This window comes from Vulpes lagopus, chromosome 6 (assembly GCF_018345385.1).
Source record: "Vulpes lagopus strain Blue_001 chromosome 6, ASM1834538v1, whole genome shotgun sequence".
NCBI lineage: Eukaryota > Metazoa > Chordata > Mammalia > Carnivora > Canidae > Vulpes > Vulpes lagopus.
Window position 1 is genome coordinate 37,809,343 of NC_054829.1, and position 19,231 is coordinate 37,828,573.

At 52.5% G+C, this 19,231-nt stretch overlaps 3 protein-coding genes and 1 long non-coding RNA gene across 5 annotated transcripts; 2 read left to right on the forward strand and 2 right to left on the reverse strand.

Moving 5' to 3' along the window:
• The first annotated feature begins 1,232 nt into the window (after window positions 1-1,232).
• On the forward strand, window positions 1,233-6,518 carry LOC121492818. 2 transcript variants are annotated; one of them, XR_005988305.1, is made up of 3 exons: window positions 1,233-1,783; window positions 4,615-4,660; window positions 5,173-6,518. XR_005988305.1 is itself a non-coding variant. In XM_041758006.1 (3 exons), exons 1-3 carry the CDS (start codon window positions 1,760-1,762, stop codon window positions 5,480-5,482), a joined length of 375 nt encoding a protein of 124 aa, XP_041613940.1. In that variant the 5' UTR covers window positions 1,233-1,759; the 3' UTR covers window positions 5,483-6,518. The 2 variants fall into 2 exon arrangements, 1 of the variants encoding a protein (XP_041613940.1); XM_041758006.1 differs by having other exon boundaries at window positions 5,178-6,518.
• On the reverse strand, window positions 4,058-6,869 carry LOC121492819. Its single transcript, XR_005988306.1, has 3 exons — window positions 6,538-6,869; window positions 4,706-6,367; window positions 4,058-4,347 (listed from the first exon to the last, which is right to left on the reverse strand). It is a non-coding gene; the product is annotated as an uncharacterized LOC121492819 (long non-coding RNA).
• Window positions 6,870-8,807: 1,938 nt separating this feature from the next.
• Window positions 8,808-12,905, forward strand: SIX1 (SIX homeobox 1). The gene is made up of 2 exons (XM_041760202.1): window positions 8,808-9,674; window positions 11,666-12,905. Exons 1-2 carry the CDS (start codon window positions 9,115-9,117, stop codon window positions 11,958-11,960), a joined length of 855 nt encoding a protein of 284 aa, XP_041616136.1. The 5' UTR covers window positions 8,808-9,114; the 3' UTR covers window positions 11,961-12,905.
• Window positions 12,906-13,137: 232 nt separating this feature from the next.
• On the reverse strand, window positions 13,138-17,450 carry LOC121493871 (translation initiation factor IF-2-like). The gene is made up of 2 exons (XM_041760201.1): window positions 17,324-17,450; window positions 13,138-17,240 (listed from the first exon to the last, which is right to left on the reverse strand). The coding sequence occupies exon 2, from the start codon at window positions 15,988-15,990 to the stop codon at window positions 15,028-15,030; it is 963 nt and encodes a 320-aa protein (XP_041616135.1). The 5' UTR covers window positions 15,991-17,240; window positions 17,324-17,450; the 3' UTR covers window positions 13,138-15,027.
• Window positions 17,451-19,231: the final 1,781 nt, after the last annotated feature.

Sequence of the window (19,231 nt, forward strand, 5' to 3'; positions counted from 1 at the left end):
GAGGAGACTAGAGCTTGGGACTCTAGTGGCGGACCTGTAAGAGATGTTCGCTTCTGCTCATCTACCTAAGAATGAGGAGGGCCTTTTAACCACTCCATCTGTTACTACAGAGGGACCTCTCAAGACAGAAGATGAGGGCGTTTGGGATCCTTTTGGTTTGTTTTGCCTTCTTTATAATGAACATGGAAAGACAAGAACACGTTATCTCTTGTAGAGGACGGAGGAGAAGAATGTACTTTTGGAATGGAGCGATGGCAGTTTCTCCTGAATTAATACACAATCAGTTCTTAGATCTGTGGTTTCGGATGGGGGAGCGTTTGATAGCAGTTGTCTTCGGGACCTTGTGGTCCCCAGTGTGCGCCCCGGTTAATTGGTGACAGTAAATAAGGGGGTCGTCTCTTGGTTGTTCCAGGACGAGGCGAGGCCACTGCGCTGGGGCGCTTCGATAGGAACGTGGGTCGGCGTCTCGGTTTCCTTCTGCAGAACTCACGGGACCGAAAGGCCCGCCCCGCCCCCGGCAAGGGGATCCGGACTCACTCCGCTCCCCGCTCGCCTCGGGGACACTGGGGCACCTCGAACGTCAGTGAAGCGTGCCCGACCCTACCCAACACCCCCAGTTCTCCGAGGAGAGGAAGAAGACGAGGGCAGGATGGCCCTGAAGGAAGGCTACAGTGGAGAAAGCTAGAGGAAGCCCTGGAACAGCCCCGCCGTGCGAGTCCGGCGCGGGGCTCCCCGGGCGCTCCGGGGCTGCCGAGAAGCCGCCCTGCCCGCCTAACCCCTCCCCGCCGCGCGCCCCCCGCCCCCGGGATTCTGCCGGCAGATTTTTTTCTTCTTCTTTTTTTGTTTCAGTTCCTGCCGGCCAGCCCCGGGATCCTTTGCCAGGAAGACAGCGCCCTCTCTCTCCTGCGGCCGCGCCCGCCGCCGGCCTGCACCCCCCCCAGGTCCGCTGACCTCCGCGCCCGGGCTTTCTGCCCCCGCCCTCCTCAGCCCTGCCCCCTCAGCCCTGCCCCCTCCCGCTCGCCCTGCGCCTCTCGGTCCCAAAGACCAACACCCAAGGAACAACCCCAGCAGCAGCGAGGTCCCCGGCCTGCGCTCGGCGGGGCAGGGCCGCCCGGCCTCCGGCTGCAGGACTGGGCGGAGCTGTCCCCGACGCAGACGCGGCGCCCCGAGCTCTCGCGTGGCCCCCGGGGGGCGGGGGGTTCCTGGCGCAGGCGGCGGGCCGGGAGGGAGGCCCGGCTGGGCAGGCTGGGCACTGCCCTCCGGCGGGCGGGGCTGCGCGCTCCCCTCCGCGCGCGCGCGCACCTGGCAGAGCGGCGTATCCCGGACCCCAAGAGGGGCCGCCAGAGGTGCAGCTGGGCCTGCAAGCGGGGTGATGGGAGGGTGGCGAGCGAACTCGAGTGGAGGCAAGGAGCGTTCTCTTAGCCTTGTTCCAAACCCTAAACGCGTCCCTCGCGGCCGGCCGGCTCTGGAAGCCTCACCCTGCGGGCTTGCAGACCGGCACAGCCCGGGTGTTGGAAAAGTTGTTGCAAAAGCCAAACCCAGGCGAGTGGGCGAGACGCGTGGAGGGGCTTGGGTGGGTGGTCACTTTCCCGGTACCCTCCACCCAGTATTTCTTTCCGCACAGCCCAGGGGACGAGCGCTTCAGACAGATGCCGTGCGGCCCATTCGCGAGCCCAGGCAGGCAGTCAAGCTTCTGTCTGTAAAAATCTGGATCCTTTAGAACCCAGTGTATTCGTGTGGGACTGCAAAGACACGTCCAATGGCGTGGATTGCACCGACACAGGTACAGGGCTGAAGGGCTTTCACCTCCCCAAACTCCCCTTGCGCCCGGGAGCCCCAAGGGTAGTTCACCCCCAAGCTGACCCGGCTCCAGAGCGCGAGCAGCTCTCAGAAATGCACTAATTGAGTCGCAAACCACCGGCCGCCCTAACAAAGTGATCCATCTCGGCAGCTCAGCGCCCAATTTGTCCACAGCACTTTCTTCCGCAATTCAGAAGCATTATCTTGTTTTTAGAAGTATCGCGGCAGAAACGTGGCAATTATCCTGGGCTCGGGTTTCGCTAAATGGCTTTAGGCTGAGAAATGGAAGGATACAAATGCCGCGAACGTGCTGAAGGAACGTCCTGGCCGCGGGGCCTGGGCCCGGGTTGGGGGAGCTAGCGAGATTTCATAGGAGGAGAAGGGGGTCCCGCGCAAGTTCCCACTCTTGGCGCGCTCTCCCAGTGGCACCAGCCAGAGAGAAGTGTCGGGCCTTTGTCCCTAGAGGTTAAAGATTCTGAGAGATGGAGCCTCCGATGTTGAGAGAGAAGAGGGTCATATTCTGGCAAGATCGGGCCTTGGCTTTGGGTCAGCAAAGGGTTGAGTTTCAGGCACTGCTGGAGCAAGGAAGGGAAGAGACGTCGAGGCTCAGCGGGAAAGATGGGTAAGACTCCTGCTCCTCTGAGGGACAAGGACACTAAACCGGGAAGGAGAGAATTGCACTGGGAGAAAATAACCGCGAGAAGAGAGTGGGCCCTGAAGAATGGGGAGAGGCTTTCGCTCCTGAGCGAGGGTCAGGCCTGGCCTGGGAGCCCAGGCAGACGCTGCATTTTGGGACCCCGCGGGAATCGCAGAGGCCCGGGCACCACGAAGCATCTCCACACCGGGAGAAGGGGGCGAGGGGGGCGTGAGGGGAGCATTTAAGAGTCTTCATCCCTGTCCGCCAGGGTGAGTTTGGGCCTGGAAAATGGGGAGAAAAGAAAAAAGACATGTAGCAAAAGGCGTTCGGGTGCCGGCGCCGCGGGGTGTGCAGACGCCTTGCCCGCCCCAGCCGCCCAGCCCACAGTGGTAGCCACGCTGTGCGCGTGTCTCTTTCTCCTTCTGCTCAAACCAGCCCCCACATCTTGAAGTAATCAGCAGCCGAGAAGGGACTCGTCCCCCTGGCATCTCAGGTTAAAGGAGGAGGTCCAGGAAAATGTGGTAGAGCCATTACAAGAAACCCGAGCCGCAGTCATCAGGGACTCCAATTGCCATCGCATTAGGATTGATTAGAGACCAGCAGTACCGTAATGACCCGGAAAGAGGGGCAGCCGGGGATTATTAATATCAGAATGTGCTGGGGAGGTGGGGAGGAGCTGCTGAGGGGAGGGAGGGAAGAGTAAAGTGGGGAGGGAGAAGTTTTAAGTTACTAGGATTTATATATAAGTGCAGGCTTACCTGAAGAAACCGGATAGTCAGTGAATCACGCAAACAATAAATCTAATTGCATCTTAAATTTCACGAAGCCTGATTTGGGTGGGGGGAGGGGGAGGAGTAAAACCATCGTGAAAACCAGGCCAACGTCTCAGTTTTTATGAACATGTAGTTATATAAAATTGTGAGAATCGAAGTGAAGAGATGGGGTGGGGATGCTGGATGTCCACTTCCCTTACCAACAGGCCTCTTAAAAAAAAAAGGATTTGGGGAGTGTAATTTTGGGTCACTTTGGGTCTTCTCTCCAGGGCTAGGGGTTAATGCAGTGGACATTTTCTGCAGAGTGTACAGAGGGGTAATAACCCAAATTTTAATTGAAGTGGTGATACCTGAGTAGTGGGTTTTTGTTTTGTTTGAGACATCAGCGATCAGGATCCCTAAGAGATGTAGAGAAGAGAGTGGTTTGTCTCCTTCCTCGGACTATGAGCCAAAACAAATCAGCCCCTGATGGTCTGGGCTGAAATGCAGCTCACTGGATAATTAACTCCATCTTTCCAGTCCACCCTAACTGTTTATTTAGTGTCACCCTGCATTACCGTCACTAGCACTTTCCTCTGAACAGGAGGAGCTGCAGGCTTTCACCTCCCAAAAGGAAATTCTTCTTAGCTTAGACAGATGCGGTATTCAGGATGTACATTAGTTGAGAAAAAAAAAAAAGTTGATTGGAAATTCAATGGAAGATAAGGACTCTTGAAGAGTATTTTTTTGTAAACTTGCCCCAGGATGATATTAATATAGAGCAGGTGACAAGAAGGTCTTATATTCTTAAGAATGGATTCTTGTAACACTCCCCTTTATTTTCTAGAAAGGTGCTTGGCATCTGATGTTGAGTGGCATATTCTGGTTCACATACAGTCATTGGCAAGTCCTGAGCCACAGCCTTCTCAGAACTCAGCTAAAGTCTGGCCCTTTCCCTCCAGGTGGCCAGCTCAACTTCTTCTGCCCTACTCCACAGGCTCCCCAATGGTTTGATATCGCCACCACTCAGCTTAGCTGGTCTCCAGGCTTGAGCCTGATGCTCCTGCGGGGACTTCAGAGTCGACTTTCCCGGGCCAGCGCCCGGTCTGTGAGATCTCAGGTCCGCGGCAGAGAGGGACAGGCACAGGCGCCTAGAGCCTTGCAGGGAGGGGAGGGAACCGGGAGAGAGAGAGAGAGAAATCAGGAGATCTGGAGAGGTGTGTGTGTGTGTGTGTGTGTGTGTGTCAGAGAGAGATAGAGACACACTGAGAGAGACAAACACAAAAAGAGACAGGGAGAGACAGAGAAACAACAATGAGATTGAGAGAGCAAAGGGAGAGAGAGGGAAGAGAGACAGAGATAAGAGAATGAAGGAGAAATGAGAAACGAGGTCCCTACGCAAAATAACCGAGTTTCCTCTTTCAGAATGAAAAGAGGGAAGGAGTTAGAAGGACACGCGGAGAGACCGGAGGTGAGAGGGCACACGCAGAGGAGCAAGAGCTCTCCAAACACACACCCCGGCTCTGTCCTCCGGTCTGGGCTCCCTCGCTGCAGCGCTGACTCTCAGTACTGGTCCTTCTCTCCCCTCTCCCAGGCCCGGGGACAATGTAGAGCCTGTATTTTCAGCAGCCAGCCGGGCTCGGAGCCGCTGTTTGTCCAGGTGTGGGCGGGGGGCGGCGGGCTCCCAGCGGCCAGTCCCCGGCTGGCGCTGGATTTTCTCACCAAGGAAGCGGGAGGCTCTCCTCGCGGCTTCCCGCTTCCAGGAGAAAACTCCCTCCTTCCCTACATACATGCATATATTAGTGGAACAGACAAATCTTCATTGTTCGGAAATAAGCCGAGGAGGCCGGCCGGCTCCCCCTGGCCCAGCCGAACGAGGTTGGAAGGGCGGGAGGGAGGGAGGGAAAGAGGCGGGGGCCGCGCGGATCCGGTGTCACGTTGCAGATTCCCACTAAAGATAACGAAACGTGATCTATTTTTCAGAACAGCAAGTGGATGGGAAAGAACCTTGACAACACAAAACTCATTTACTAATGGACTGGTTTTGAGTTTCTCTTCTCGGGGTCCGCAAATCTCCCTGCCTGAGTCCTCCGCCCATTCAGACCTCGCAGGGAGCACGGTCCCCCAGGAGGCAGGTGGGCGGCTGCTCCGGCGCCGCGCTGGCCGTCGGAGCAGGGATCCCAAGGGTCGAGGGCACCCGGAGTTCCCACCGAGGCAGAGGAAAAAAGACGAATGTTGTCACTGCACCCTGGATTTGGGGAGTCTCCGCACGGCCCTAGAGCGACGACGCTAACATACTGAAGAAACACCTCCCGATGCTCTTCCCTTCCAGATATCCGTAGGTAGAGTAGGATCCCCGCGGTAGTTCTTGTTGGCGAAGCAATTCCAAGAAAGCGGGCCGGGAGCCCCAAAGCATCTCTCTCCAAGCCAGAGGGGAAACAGATGGGCTCCACACAGAGGTTTTTGAACCAAGGCCTTATACCGACCCAGCCGAGAAACCCTACCAGCAACTAGTGCATTGGCCTTTTGCATAAAGCAGTTGAGCGCACCGGGCCGTTACTTGCACAGAGGAGGCACAGAAGAGCCCGAGCCCGGCGTCGGGCGCCGGTCGTCGGTCGCCAGCCGCGTTACCCTCGGGAGCCGCCGAGAAGCAGCAAGGGCAGGAGCTAGTTGCTCGTTCCCTTTAAATCTCCGACGCATCTCCGTTTTTCGTGTGATTTGCATTGACAGCAAAGGTTTTAAGTTACTAGAACAACTCAAAGCTTTCTGTGTGCGATTTAAAATGGATCATTTGGTTTATGTGGTTTGTAAATTCATGTCATTTTACCTCTTTTAGTGGTTTTCACTGAAAGGCTCCATTTTGGGAAACCTTATATATCCGAGCCAACAATTAACATTTATAACAATTGGTTTCCCTAACCAAGAGATCGAAATAGTAGGTAGGTTCATTGGTACAAAGCGAATAGCACTTCTCCTTTCTAGTTACGCGATCTATTGGATTAAATGCAAGGAGAAAGGCCGGCGGGTCCGGGAACGGCCTCTGAGGACGATCACCACATCTCATCAACCTCGGTGCACCCATTTGCGGCACCCACGCGGTCATCTCCCCAGTTGTCGCCAACATCTCTCACGTCCTCGTTCCTTTTGAAGAAAGATGAAAAGAAGCGGGCAAAGAGGTCTGGAGGAAGCAGAAAAAAAAAAAAAAGGTGGTCCTATTGGTGTCTAATTGCCATCTTTCTGCTCCTCGTCATCCCCTGTAAATTTATACCTGCCCTTATTTGTCCAAGCTACGCCTCATTTCCTAATACAAAATTGTTAATTATAAAGTACACCCCACACTCAACTTACCGTTTGTCTTTTAAGAGATGAGACTGTACTTACAGACCCTCCACTCCCTATGCACACATTTTAATTCTGCGCACTTGCTCCGGACTTGAGGGTATTAACTGATTTTTAGAGCCGAGTTTAAGCCTCCGTTCTGGTCTTCACACAGCTGCCATGTCAAAAGGACTATTGGAAACAGAGATGTTCCTTCTGGCAGGACACTGCAGCTCCTTAGGACTTCATCTGAAACATCATGAGCACTAAAATAAGACAGCGAGGGAAAATTACCACACACGTGGGTTTGGGCTCAGCCATGCCAGGCTTCCAGTTTAGAAAATAAGTCATTGGACACACCATAGGGTAGGGGCTCTTTTGAAATAATACACACCAAAAAAGAGAGAAAAAGAAAGAAAGGAAGGGACAAAGGAAAAGAAATACTAATGCACCCATTAACTGCATTTTAAAAATAACTCTAAAGGTAATGAAATATCAGCATCTATTTCCAAGGTCTAATTGATGGGATACTGCAGAATTTTAAGGATGCAAAATGCACTGTGTGGGAGTTCAGAGGAGAAGCAGCTTCTCTCTACTTGGAATCTCTGGAGAGAGCCAGGAGGGTGAAACCCTTCATGAGTTTAAATGTACATTGCAGGGTGCACTAAACTGGGCGCATTATTGTGAAACCATATAAATAATACAGGGGGAAACTTACGCAGTGCCCACTTAAGTCTCAATATATAAATGGTTCTGTGGAGCTGGGTTCTGGCTCATGTAATCAAAACATATTTGAAGAAGACAAGCAAGTTTAAAGAACCTAGAGTTTGTTCTTCACATTCACTAAGAGGGTGCATTTAAATCAAAAGCATTTTTGAAGTGTACTTAAAATTCTGTTTTGCACTTATCTAATCAGAGATAAGTATAGTTATAAAGTCACTCTCCTTCTACCATTCTGCTCCCCTTATCTTCCCACATTGTTCTTATCTGCTGCCAGTCTCAGCTACTGACAATAGATTATCTTTGTTTAGAGACGCTAATTGTTTTCAAAATCTTTTTAATAATTGCTTTGGAACAAGGTGTGCAAATGAGGCTTAAGATAATTACAGCTTCATTTGTTTGTACAGTTTTGCTAAACATTCTCCACATATACACAAAATAACAGATGATGGGATTGAAATTGCGGGACATCTCTCATTCCCTGGCAGCAAAATAGGCCAGCATTGCAATCTACACACACACACACACACACACACACACACACACACACACACACACCCCTCTTTATTTAATCTTCCTGGAGCCGCTGTCGTCCTGGCTTTGAGGGCAGTGTCCCTCTCAGAGCAGGGCAAGGATTAGGTTACAATCAGAAGGCTATTGGAGCCGGACACAGTTTTATTTAATTTACACCCCGTCCAGCGCCTTTTGTACGAGGTTCCCAAAGCATTTTTGCTAATAGCAAGTAAAGCCTCTCGGCATTCCTCAGTAGCAGAGATGGCCTTGGAAAACGCAATCGCGCAGATGGGGAAACTGAGTCCAGAAGGCTGCTCGCTTAAACCATCGAACGCGAAGATACCAAATCACAAATGAACCCTCAGAATCTTTGTTTGCTCCAAACGGCTCTTCTCATGGTCCCAAATAGTCTTGGCCTCTTGAAAATGAGAGAAGCGCTAACCAGCTGGGAATACTTGTGCCCTTTGGAGGGCGGTGGGGTGAAGCAAGAACAGTGGAGGAAATGAGGCTCCTAGAACTGAAGTCAGCCAGGGAGCAGCTACTCTTCCACAGGCTGCAGCTCGGAGCCCAGCTCTGATCTTGTATTATTTATCGCGTTCCCTAAGCTATTCATCAATCCATTATTTATTCATTCCAACATTAAGGTAATTAAATATGAGCTCACCGGGAAAGGGCAAGTCTGCAAGGGACAGGGACAGGGGTATGGAGGGGGGGGGGGGAATTACAAGGTCTGGAGTCATTGATTTGTGCAGAGATGTGCACGGCTGCCCTTACGTGACACTGGAGGGGGGCTCACGTTGCAGGGTCCTGACGCGCTCACCCACTCACACAGCGCCCCCCCCCCCCCCGCCCCGGGCCGCGCGGCTCGCTCCTCTCCTCTCCTCCCCGCTTCCCACCTCTCAGGGTCCTTCTCCTCCCACCGCTCCCTATCCCCGGCTCCACAGCCGCGCCCTCCCCGCGCGGGGCGGCGCGGCCTCGCAGCCTGGCCCGGCGGCGCGCGGGCTGGCCAGCCCCGGATAGGCGCCGCCCGCAGCCAATCAGCGCGCCGGGGACGCTGCGCGCTTTAAGGCCGCTGCGGGGAGAACAGAAACCAAGTTCCCCGGCAACGAGCAGCATCAACCCGGCGGGAGGCCGGAGCCAGAGAGGCCCAGAAGGCTGCGGAGTGAGCCGGCCGCTCGGTGCCCAGCGCGCCCCCCTCCTCCTCCTTCCTCGGCCGCCCAGCCCCAGGTTTCGACCGGCTCTTTCGCCTACGGAAATCCTAGGGAGGGGGTTAGGAGCAGCTGCGCCCCCCTCCCTGCGGCCGCCGCCCCCTGCCTTGTCGGCGCTGCTCCCTGCCGCGTGCGCCCGGGCGGTGCACCCCGGCAGGCCCCAGCCATGTCGATGCTGCCGTCGTTCGGCTTCACGCAGGAGCAAGTGGCGTGCGTGTGCGAAGTTCTGCAGCAAGGCGGGAACCTGGAGCGTCTGGGCAGGTTCCTGTGGTCGCTCCCCGCCTGCGACCACCTGCACAAGAACGAAAGCGTGCTCAAGGCCAAGGCCGTGGTTGCCTTCCACCGCGGGAACTTCCGCGAGCTCTACAAGATCCTGGAGAGCCACCAGTTCTCGCCTCACAACCACCCCAAGCTGCAGCAACTGTGGCTGAAGGCGCACTACGTGGAGGCCGAGAAGCTGCGCGGCCGGCCCCTGGGCGCAGTGGGCAAATACCGGGTGCGCCGAAAATTCCCGCTGCCGCGCACTATCTGGGACGGCGAGGAGACCAGCTACTGCTTCAAGGAGAAGTCACGGGGCGTGCTGCGGGAGTGGTACGCGCACAACCCGTACCCCTCGCCTCGTGAGAAGCGGGAGCTGGCCGAGGCCACCGGGCTCACCACCACCCAGGTCAGCAACTGGTTTAAGAACCGGAGGCAAAGAGACCGGGCCGCGGAGGCCAAGGAAAGGTACGCGGCGTGCTTCTCGCTGCTCGGGCGACCCCGGGAAGCCTTCCTTTCCCCTCCGCCCCTTCTCGCCCCCGCTGGCACCCGCCACCGCGTCCTCCCGGGCCGGCTGGAGCGCGTCCGCGGGGCGGCGCCCGGGCCTCCGCGCACTGCTGCAAAAGTTCATGAACTCTGAGATCGCTCGCAAGGCATGGGGAGTCACTGGGTCTGAGCGCCCGCGCGTGGGTTCCTCGGGGTGTGAGTGTCAGGAAGTACTGGCGCTAGGTTTGTTTTTCGTGCCTCCCTGGTTGGCTGGGGCGACGAGTGGGGGTGGGGGTGCGGAGTGAGTCTCGAGATCAACTACAGGGGAAGTGTTGATGAGTGTCTCGAGGAAAGGGGTGCGGCGGGGGCTGAGGGTAGCTCCCCTCTCCCGGCGGGCGCCCGCGGGGGTGGAGCCGGCCCGACGCGTCTGCCGTGCGCCCACCGCCGCCGCGTCCTTTACTCGCTCCCTCCGGGCTAGGCTTTCGGGCGAGAGGTCGCCGCTCCCCTCCGCACTAGCGTGTGCAGGGAGGAGCCTTTCAAAAGAATCCGCAGAACAGGGGGCTTCGGCAGAGCTGGCGCTGCGTCCGGGCCCGGAGAGCTCCACCGGGGGCCGGCTCCCTCGCGCGCGTCCCGCGCCCCCGGCGGAGCGCGCGGCCGCCCCGAGGAGGAAGGGCCCCCCAGGCGCACGCGCCCCTGTTTTAACCTGTGTGCCTCCGCCCTGCCCGCGCGAGCACCCCCGGCCACCTGGCCCGGCTCCGTCGGTTTGCTCTAGGGCCTCGGAGACAGATTCCGAGGGGCGCGAGCCGGCGGCGGCGAGAGCGCTCCGGGAACCCGAGGAGTTTGGGGGGAACCGGAGCGCCCGGGAGGGCTGGGTTTCCTTTGTTCGCTTCCGAGCCTGGGGGCCGCCGGGGTCGCCTCTGCGTTGCCCTCTGGGTGGAGAGGCTCGGAGCCTGGATCCCCTCGGCCGCGGTGGAGACTGTGAGGGAAGGGGTGGGGGGGCAGGGGAGCCAGGCCGGCGCTGGGGCCCAGGAGGCTGGGCCGGCGCTCGAAGGCCGGAGCGGCCCGGGCTTGCGAACGTTCACCCGCCCGGAGCACCCGCACCGGCGCCCCCGCCGCGCCCGCTCCCGGGCTGCGCGGGCTCTCGACGTTGCCTCCGCCCGCAGCCGGTGCGCTGTGGTTGTGGGTGTCCGACAGGGGGTTGAGAGCGGGGTGTCAGGCGCGGAGGATTGAGCGACCCTCCCGGGGACGGGGACGGGGACGGGGACGACACGGCTCCAGTCAGACTTTTGTTACAAAACGGCCGTCCTATAAGCCACGACCGAGGGCCCACTCCCTGATGAAATCCGAGAGACTGGCTGCGCTCCCTGTGTTTACTCAGGTCACTGGGCCGCTCTGGACACCACTTCCCATGACCTGTCCTGTGCCTCTGAAACCGCAACCTCCGGGCAGGGGCAGGGGAACTCGACGTTTAATTGTTTCCTCAGATGGGAGCAGGACAATTGACTTGATTCACCCTAGACATCTGCGCGTGAGGCTGTTTGTCCCCGATCGTTTTTCTTTATCACCAACAACCATTTGTTGGAAGATTTTCAAACTCAATCACTTCTAAATGTGGTGCCGGTTGAGAAGTATTTAAAAACAGCCTCTTGAACACATTTTTGAAAATAATTTTTGTGTTTCAAATCAGTCCTACTGATCTGGCTCTCTAAAATCTGGAAGAGGAAAGAACCTGGCTCCCCACAAGCTCTGTCCATAGTTCACCATTTCTCCAGACTCGTCTGCCTACTTACTCCCCCCCCACCCCACACCCAGGACCCTTGGGGATGGGTGGGAGAGCACAGCTCCTCCATTTGGGTATATGACTGATTGCACAATGGCCCTTTCCTCCTTCCAGCTCCCCTCCCTCCACTCACACTTTTTTTAACCTTTTTTTTTTTTTTTTTAACCATATGGTGTTGTCCTCTATTTCTTAGGGAGAACACCGAAAACAATAACTCCTCCTCCAACAAGCAGAATCAACTCTCTCCTCTGGAAGGGGGCAAGCCGCTCATGTCCAGCTCAGAAGAAGAATTCTCACCTCCCCAAAGTCCAGACCAGAACTCGGTACTTCTGCTGCAGGGCAATATGGGCCACGCCAGGAGCTCAAACTATTCTCTCCCTGGCCTAACAGCCTCGCAACCCAGCCACGGCCTGCAAGCCCACCAGCATCAGCTCCAGGACTCCCTGCTGGGCCCCCTCACCTCCAGTCTGGTGGACTTGGGGTCTTAAGTGGGGAGGGACCGGGCCTGGAAGCAGTGACTAGGGACACTTGTAAATAGAAATCAGGAACATTTTTTGCAGCTTGTTTCTGGGGTTCTCTGCGCATAAAGGAATGGTGGACTTTCACAAATATCTTTTTAAAACTCAAAACCAACAGCAATTTCAAGCTTAGTCACCTTCTTCTCTCCGACTCTTGCATTTCCCATCCCAGTGCAGAGATCAGGAAAAAAACAAAAACAAAAACAAAAAAACCAAACCAAAAACCAAACCAAAACAAAACAAAACAAAAAAAACCCAAACAAACAAAAGCACCCAGTCACCCAGTCTTGGTTCTGGGCAATCCATGTGCCACTTCAGTAGCCTTTTTTTTTTTTTCCCCAGTGAATGGGTATTACAAATCAACTGGATTTTAAATATTTCCTTTTAATTTATTTATGGAAATGTCTTTTGGGAAGAGAAAAGGAAATGAAGAAAGAGAGAAAGAAGTCAAAATAGTGAAAATAAGATCCTCCAGCCAGGAGGAATTGGTTGCATTCGTAAGGTGAATAGGAAAAATATGATCTTGTAACTTCTTGATGGGGAAAAATTAAGTTTACATTTTTTCATTATTTAGTGTTAAACACTTTTATGTAGATTAAAATGAAAGAACAGTATTAGGGGGAAAAAAACAAGTGCCTAAATGTCTTAATGCTCTCTGTGTAAGGCAGTTAGAAATAGCAGTGACCATTAGTAATACAACTATTTTTGTCAAATTTAGTGGGGTTTTTGGGTTGTTTGTTTTCTTGGGTTTTTTAAATGGCAAACTTTAAAAAATGTACCAATGTGAAAAAAACACTTTCCTGAATGCCATTACTTCTCATGCCCTTGAAGCTTTCATATCTGTAGCCTACTCCTGTTAAGGGTTTCTCTTGTTCCTAGTTTCTAGCCTGCAAAAATATACGACAAATCTGGCAACCTGGTATTTGTTACTAAAACAGCATGTGTTTTCAGGTTTCTTTTCTATTGTACCTAAACCAGTCTAAATTAAAACTTAGTAGAACACCAGGAGTACGATTCTGTTTCTGAAAGGTGAGTTGTGTATTGCTGTCATTGGGCTCCCCCCCTTTTTTTTTTATGTTTTCTTGCTTTCTTTCTTGATGGTAGTTGTGAATTGCAGGGTACTTTGAAGGCCACCACCTGAACCCAGAGTGGTGACTTGAATTGATTATGTGACAGAAAAAGAGTGAAGTTAGCTTTGGGGTATTTATTTATTTTTTTTTATTATTTAGATATGCAGTTTGGTTTACCACTAGCTCTTCTCCACAGCATTCATATGTTAACTCTTTTGTATTAAGGAGTTTTATGACAAGACTGTGAAAGTATAATTATCTGCTTGGAAAGAAAGTGGGGGGCACTCGAACAAGGAAAACAACATTGTGAATCTGTATAAATAGAAAGCAGACCAGTAGGACAGGAGCTCTTTGCACTGCTGCCGGATAGTGTCCAGAAAACTCCCAGGAATCATGTAGTCTCCATATTATTTTTGCCTGGGGCAAAAATGATGTATCTTTGTATTTAGCTTTTAAAATTAGTGAAACAAATGGCATTATTTATTAAAATTCTACTCAGGATAACAGGATTGGCTTGCTTGTGCTTTGTAAAAATATTGCTCCCCAGAGAGTCTATTTTCTGACATGACAGTTTCCTAATTTTGATTTTTCCCCCCTCTGTGTCACTATTAATATATTCATTTCTTTCTTACTCTTTCCTACCTTTCCTGGATCTAGGAGACTGGGGTGTATGTATGGAGTGGGCAGTAGAATTTAGGACTTATTATGAGGTTTTTTTTTTTTTATATATATATATGTCAAATAGCTTTGAGTTCAAAGGAGAAAGAATCACTGTACTTAACTGTAGTCACTTTTACTTATAAAGTCATTTTTTCCCATCAGTGATGGACAGATGTGCACACAGCCGCTGGGAGACCATCATTTGGATTGGGAGCTCAGGGTCCCAATCTCCCTTGTTAGTGTTTTGGATCATTAAGTTGGTGTTTATTTAAGTCACTAGGGTGTTTATTCTCCAGGTCTTGGGCCACGGAGAAATGCCACCCTCTGCAGGAGGGGCTCTCACAGGGGATCTCTGCACATTCTTCACATTCACTCCCCAAAACAAACACCCTGCACAAAGATAGCTTTCAATGACCCTGACAGGCTTCAAAGGACACCGCGGAAATCTCCCTGGAAAATAAGGAAGGGCCAATTACGTTAATTTCTTACATGCCCTCTCTTCCTCCTCTGATGACTACCCCCCACTCTCCCAGCTCTGCTTGGTATAATTTTAGACTCGTGGAAGATCTGTCTCCCTGGGCGCCCAGGCCCACTTCCTGCTCCCTCCGTTGGTGAATCTTGGAATGAAATGTCTGCAGATCGGGCGAGGAGCAGAGCCGGCCAGTCCTGTAAAAACCCCTGTGATTACTGCTTGTAAACTCGTTAAAAGGACAATTTTCTGTCACAGTCATAAACTCTTTGTAAAATCCCTGGCACTCGACTCAGAGTGTGCATATTCCAGATGTGTTTAATAAGAAATTGCACAATATGCCTTCCTCCGCCATCCCCGGCTCAGTCTGGCTAAAATAGGGACAAGCAGGAGGAGGCGAGAAAGCTGGATATAGCTGCGAGTTTTCTTGGCAATCATTTTAGAGCGATCTTTGGGGGAACTAACCACATTTTTTTTTCCTTGAGGAAATCTTCGAGGACCAGCTGTTAAGGGACCTCCAATTTTTCTTCTCGGCGGCGCAGTTTAACGGAATCAAAAGCCACTTTTCCTTTCTCCTCTGCAAGTTTCATAAGGATAGCCAAAAGCCGTGAACAACGGCTTATAAATAGTGTTTTTAGGACGAAACCTTACAGCCTTTTGCCAAGTAAAATGAAAAAAAAAATAGTAGGGCGATTTTTTTTTTTTTTGGACGTTTTAAATCTGAACACACAATTGTTCGGGTCCCAGATGCCTGCTGGCCTTGACCTCTTGGCTGAGAACGAAGCTTCCTAAATATTCGGAGGTAAAGGGACTTGGCCGGCGGTTCTGAGACTTTGGCTTAGAAAGTAGGGGCTCGGGAGCCCTCAAAGCCCCACGAGCTGTAGGCAAGGAGCCTGGCGCCACTGGGGCGGGGCGCTGCGGGTCCCAAACCAACTCTCCAGGCTAGGACGGCTCGGTCTTGACCCCGAGCCGAAGTGGAAACTTCCAGGAAGAGGCATTGGCATTGGCGTTTATGGGCGAAGTCTGTTTGCTGAGCGGTGACCCTCGTTAACGCCTCTCTCCCCCGCACCCTGAGGCCAGTCGGGGCACCTGGCACTGAACCACGCAGAGCCGCCCGGACTCCGGTCCTCGGGCCCCCGCCGCCTGGAGGTCGGTGGTGAGGTCTGCAGGCGGACCTCCTGGTCCCGGGAATCCAGGGCTTCCACGCCGCGCGACTGCTGCTGCAGGACGCTGGCGGAGCGCCTCCTGCCCCCGCAGACTCCGGAGGCAGCGCTTGCCACTGTGCGCCCCCGAGCGCGGGGGTCCGGGCGCCGCTGCCCTCCCCAGCCAGCCGTGGCGGGGCTGCGTCTCCACCAGGTCGCAGAGTCGTGCGCGGGTCCCGCCTCCCAGCTCCGCTCCCGCGCGGGGCCTCGTGGCCCGGCCCGCGGAGACCTTGGGGAACAGAGGCTGCGAGGCTCTCCTCGAAGGGCCAGACCAGGAGGCTGCAGCCCAAGCTGCGCCCAACAATAAGCGGCCATCGTCTTGTGCACCCCGGAGCCACCTCCCCGGGCCAGGTCCGGGTGTCCCTCTTGGAGTCGTGGAGCCAGATTCCGGGCGAGGCACGTAGGTGGCCCCGGACGCACGACTGCGGGGTTGGAGCCGGCCCCTTGCTGGTCCCGGCCCCGCCGCAGGTGTGGACGCTCCCCGGTTCTCCGACGCCGCGCTTCGGTTCCAGGACAGCTGCCTCCGGCCTCCGAGCCTCGTCGGGGGGCGGCCTAGGCCCCCGCCGGTTCCCTACTTGCCCTTCCTGCTTCGGACACATCCCGTCTCCTCTGCTTCCTGAGGCCTCGGCCTCTGCGTTCGGATCTGGGCTCTTCCCCTCGCGCCCTTGGCGAAGGAGTGCCCGCCGGAGAGGGCGTCCCTTCCCGGGCTGGTGCTGGAACGTCCATGGCGGGGAGAGCGGCCCTGGTCTCGGCCGGCAGCTCCACTTCTGCGGCGGGGCCTGGTCGGACGCTCTGCCCTTGGCCGGTGGCCCTGGGCCTGCCGCCGCCTCTTCCCTGCGCACCACCCGCCCGGTGGGGAAGGCACCCGCTGAGGCCTGCAGTGCGCTTCGGGCCGGGCGGTGGCCGCGCAAATCTGCCTTCTCTGGTGGGCTAGTGACGGGGACAGGGACAGGGACAGGGGCAGGGGGGTCAGGGATAAGGTGAGGAGAGTCTCTGGGGGCCCACGTGCTCTCTCTGAGCTGGTTCTCCTTTTTCTGAGCTCTGCCCAGGGAGGAACCCTAAGGACTCCCAAACTCCCTCCTAACAGCGGCTGGAGGCCAGCGGAACCAGGGCCTGCGCCCATTTCGCCCGCAAAGGGCAAAGCGCACTGAGGCTACCCGCGGACTCAGTCCCTTCCCCAGCAGGCATGCTCTGCGACCTCAGGTGGAAACTCTTGAGCCCCTCAACATCATAGTGACCCCTCCCCCAGCCTGATTGACTCCAGTAGCTCCACCTGGAAGGTTCTCTAAAGAGATGGATGAGCCCGCCAGGAGCAAAAAGAGTCAAAACCCCGGGCGGGCGCATGGGTGGCTTACTGTCCACCCAGAAAAAGCCCAGACCTGGGAAGGCCGCGTTTTCTCTAGTGTTTTAAGCCGAGTATACACACAGAATTTCGTTCCAGCTGATGAAATTGGAAACCTGTTCTCCCACTGAGGATGACAATCAGTGTTTTAGACGCTGTGGTCCTTTCAGACAGCGAAAAACAACACTACAGTAGCATTTAAAAACAAAGAGAAAGAGACTGCTTGAGGCGCGTGGACGCTGGCTCTTCCAGTTTGAGTTTCAGCTTCTCTCCGTTTAACTTGTTAATGGACAGCTGAGACCCCGTTCTCAGCAGGTAGAGCACCAACGACCAGAAGTAGCTTGTCTCTTTTTCTTTGCTACAGGGGGGTCTCTTTTTTCTCTCTCTCCTTTTGGGAAAGTGCTCGTTGTTTTCCTTTGCCATAATATTAAAGTATTCTTAAAAATCACATTTGCTTTTTTTCTGGATCAAACAGGAAAATGTAGAAAGAAGAACAAAGCTCAACACCTGAAAACCAAAGCCCAAACAATCTTAGCTTTGAGAGGAAAAAAAGGTTAACTTCGGATTTAACACATACTTATTAAGCTTACCTGCAGCGGCCACCCAACTGTAATTTAAATACTATTGGGTGATATTGGTTGCGCTCCTTTCTTCGCTGCCATTAGTGGTTGTCCTTAAAAGGACAGGTAAGTCGATAGATTCTGGCCCTTACTATAGTAGGGAGACAGGGAAATACATACTAGCTCCCTCCATCTGGTCCCCTGTTCTTCCTACTCTAACTTAGAGATAAATCTTTTATAGGACTGACATAGGCACACCCAAATAGAAGCGCTCATGCATTAACACAAGTCAAATTTATTTTAATTTGCTAGGTAATTTAACTCAGGATTTAAAAATTGATTATGGCTTTTTAAACATCATGGCTTATTTATAATAGATACATATTTTTTGGGGGGAGTAGTGCCTCAGGACCTGAGCTGATATGGATGTGGGATCTTAGAGGAAAAAACAGCCCTAGACTACATATTTTTACTAAACATAGGGTGTTAAACTGTTTTGGGACACTTAAAGAACGTTGAAACCTTCCTTAACACTACATAGAGCTGGTTAGTCAGCATCCGGGATACAAAATCTGAAGGTTCTTGTCAGCAAACCTGTAAAACCAACTTTCTAGGTTTCTTTATATATATATATTTTTTTTTTTTTTCTTTTATAAACTCAACTACTCTCTTTTTTGCTCCCCTACCCCAGGCCTGGCTTTAACTGCTTTGCAGCACTTCAATTCTAATTTGAGTTGCCACTTATCCAAATAATCAAAATACCAGGAAAAGGCTTTGGGACTGTGAAACAACAACAACAACAACAAACCAAACCAAACCCACATAGCTGTGACATCTTTAGTTGGCCCTCACACAGATATTATATTTAAACTGGAAGCCTCAGTATGTAGTAACACTCCCTTAACCTCTGCAGCTTGTGTGTGTTGCAAGGGTGGGGGTGATAGTGGTAGGGACTGGTGTGGTTGGTGGATGGAAGGGAGCAAAAACTTACAGTGCTTGTACAGAAAATGTCCATTTTGAGGGGGAGAGAGGTGGCATAGCCTGCAATACCTTGCAGAAGGCAGCTTTACTTCTAAGTCAAGGAGATAGTTATATGGAAGAAGCATTCGCTCTGTATTTATTTAGAATGCCGTGAATGTGAAAGTAGGTAACAAACTTAGAAAAATTAAGCCAGATAGAAAGCCAATGTGCCTTAGTAATCTACGAAGTGAAAAGAACATTTAAACAATTGAAGCCTTGTCTGTCTGTAGATATGTGTGGTGAATATTTTCTATGCGTTGCTGATGCTATATAAACATAACATGCTTCCTCCTAAAGTCAAGTTCTTGATTTTAATTGAAGAATAATATTGCTCAGGGCTCTACCTCTGAGTACAAATAGCTAATCTAAGAAAATCAGTTCTGGGAATCTGGAACCAATGGCTGTTTTCAAAATAAACATACAAAATCTTCATAAAGAAAGCCAGAAGGATTATTTTTACATACAATATATCTCCTGATTTCTCACACAAAAAAATCTTTTATGGAAAAACTAAAAGGCTGAATGACAATGCAATCCCGGTATCATACTTCTGTTTAAAAAAATATCAGTCTGTTTAAAGCTCTAAAGCTGTCCTTGTTAACTTTTCCAACATTAATGTATCTCAGAGGCAAATCTGTATGGATTTCCTCTTTCCTTCTAATTAAAAAAAATTTCTTTTTTCCAGGGAGGGAAAGAGATATAGGACAAATAAAGGTAGAACAAAATAGAAAATAAAGGTATAATTTAAAATTTGTATTATACTATTTAATATGTAGCAGTTACACAGTATCCACACAACAAAGAACACTAGTATGCTAAGTTTCTGTTTTTGAGCAACTAAGGCAAGAAATAATTGTTAAACGATTACTTCCAAATTAAGTTAGAAATAAACGGCAGGCGGTGGCGGTGGGTGGGGGT

Excerpts from the sequence above, each read along its gene's own strand:
- LOC121492818 (XM_041758006.1), top strand. The coding sequence starts at position 1,760 with ATGGCGTGGATTGCACCGACACAG. Across the intron at positions 1,784-4,614 it reads CGTGGATTGCACCGACACAG|AATGAAAAGAGGGAAGGAGT; the intron begins GTACAGGGCTGA and ends TTCCTCTTTCAG. Across the intron at positions 4,661-5,177 it reads GACACGCGGAGAGACCGGAG|CAAGTGGATGGGAAAGAACC; the intron begins GTGAGAGGGCAC and ends TTTTCAGAACAG.
- SIX1 (XM_041760202.1), top strand. The coding sequence starts at position 9,115 with ATGTCGATGCTGCCGTCGTTCGGCTTCACGCAGGAGCAAGTGGCGTGC. Across the intron at positions 9,675-11,665 it reads GCCGCGGAGGCCAAGGAAAG|GGAGAACACCGAAAACAATA; the intron begins GTACGCGGCGTG and ends TCTATTTCTTAG.
- LOC121493871 (XM_041760201.1), bottom strand. The coding sequence starts at position 15,990 with ATGTGTCCGAAGCAGGAAGGGCAAGTAGGGAACCGGCGGGGGCCTAGG.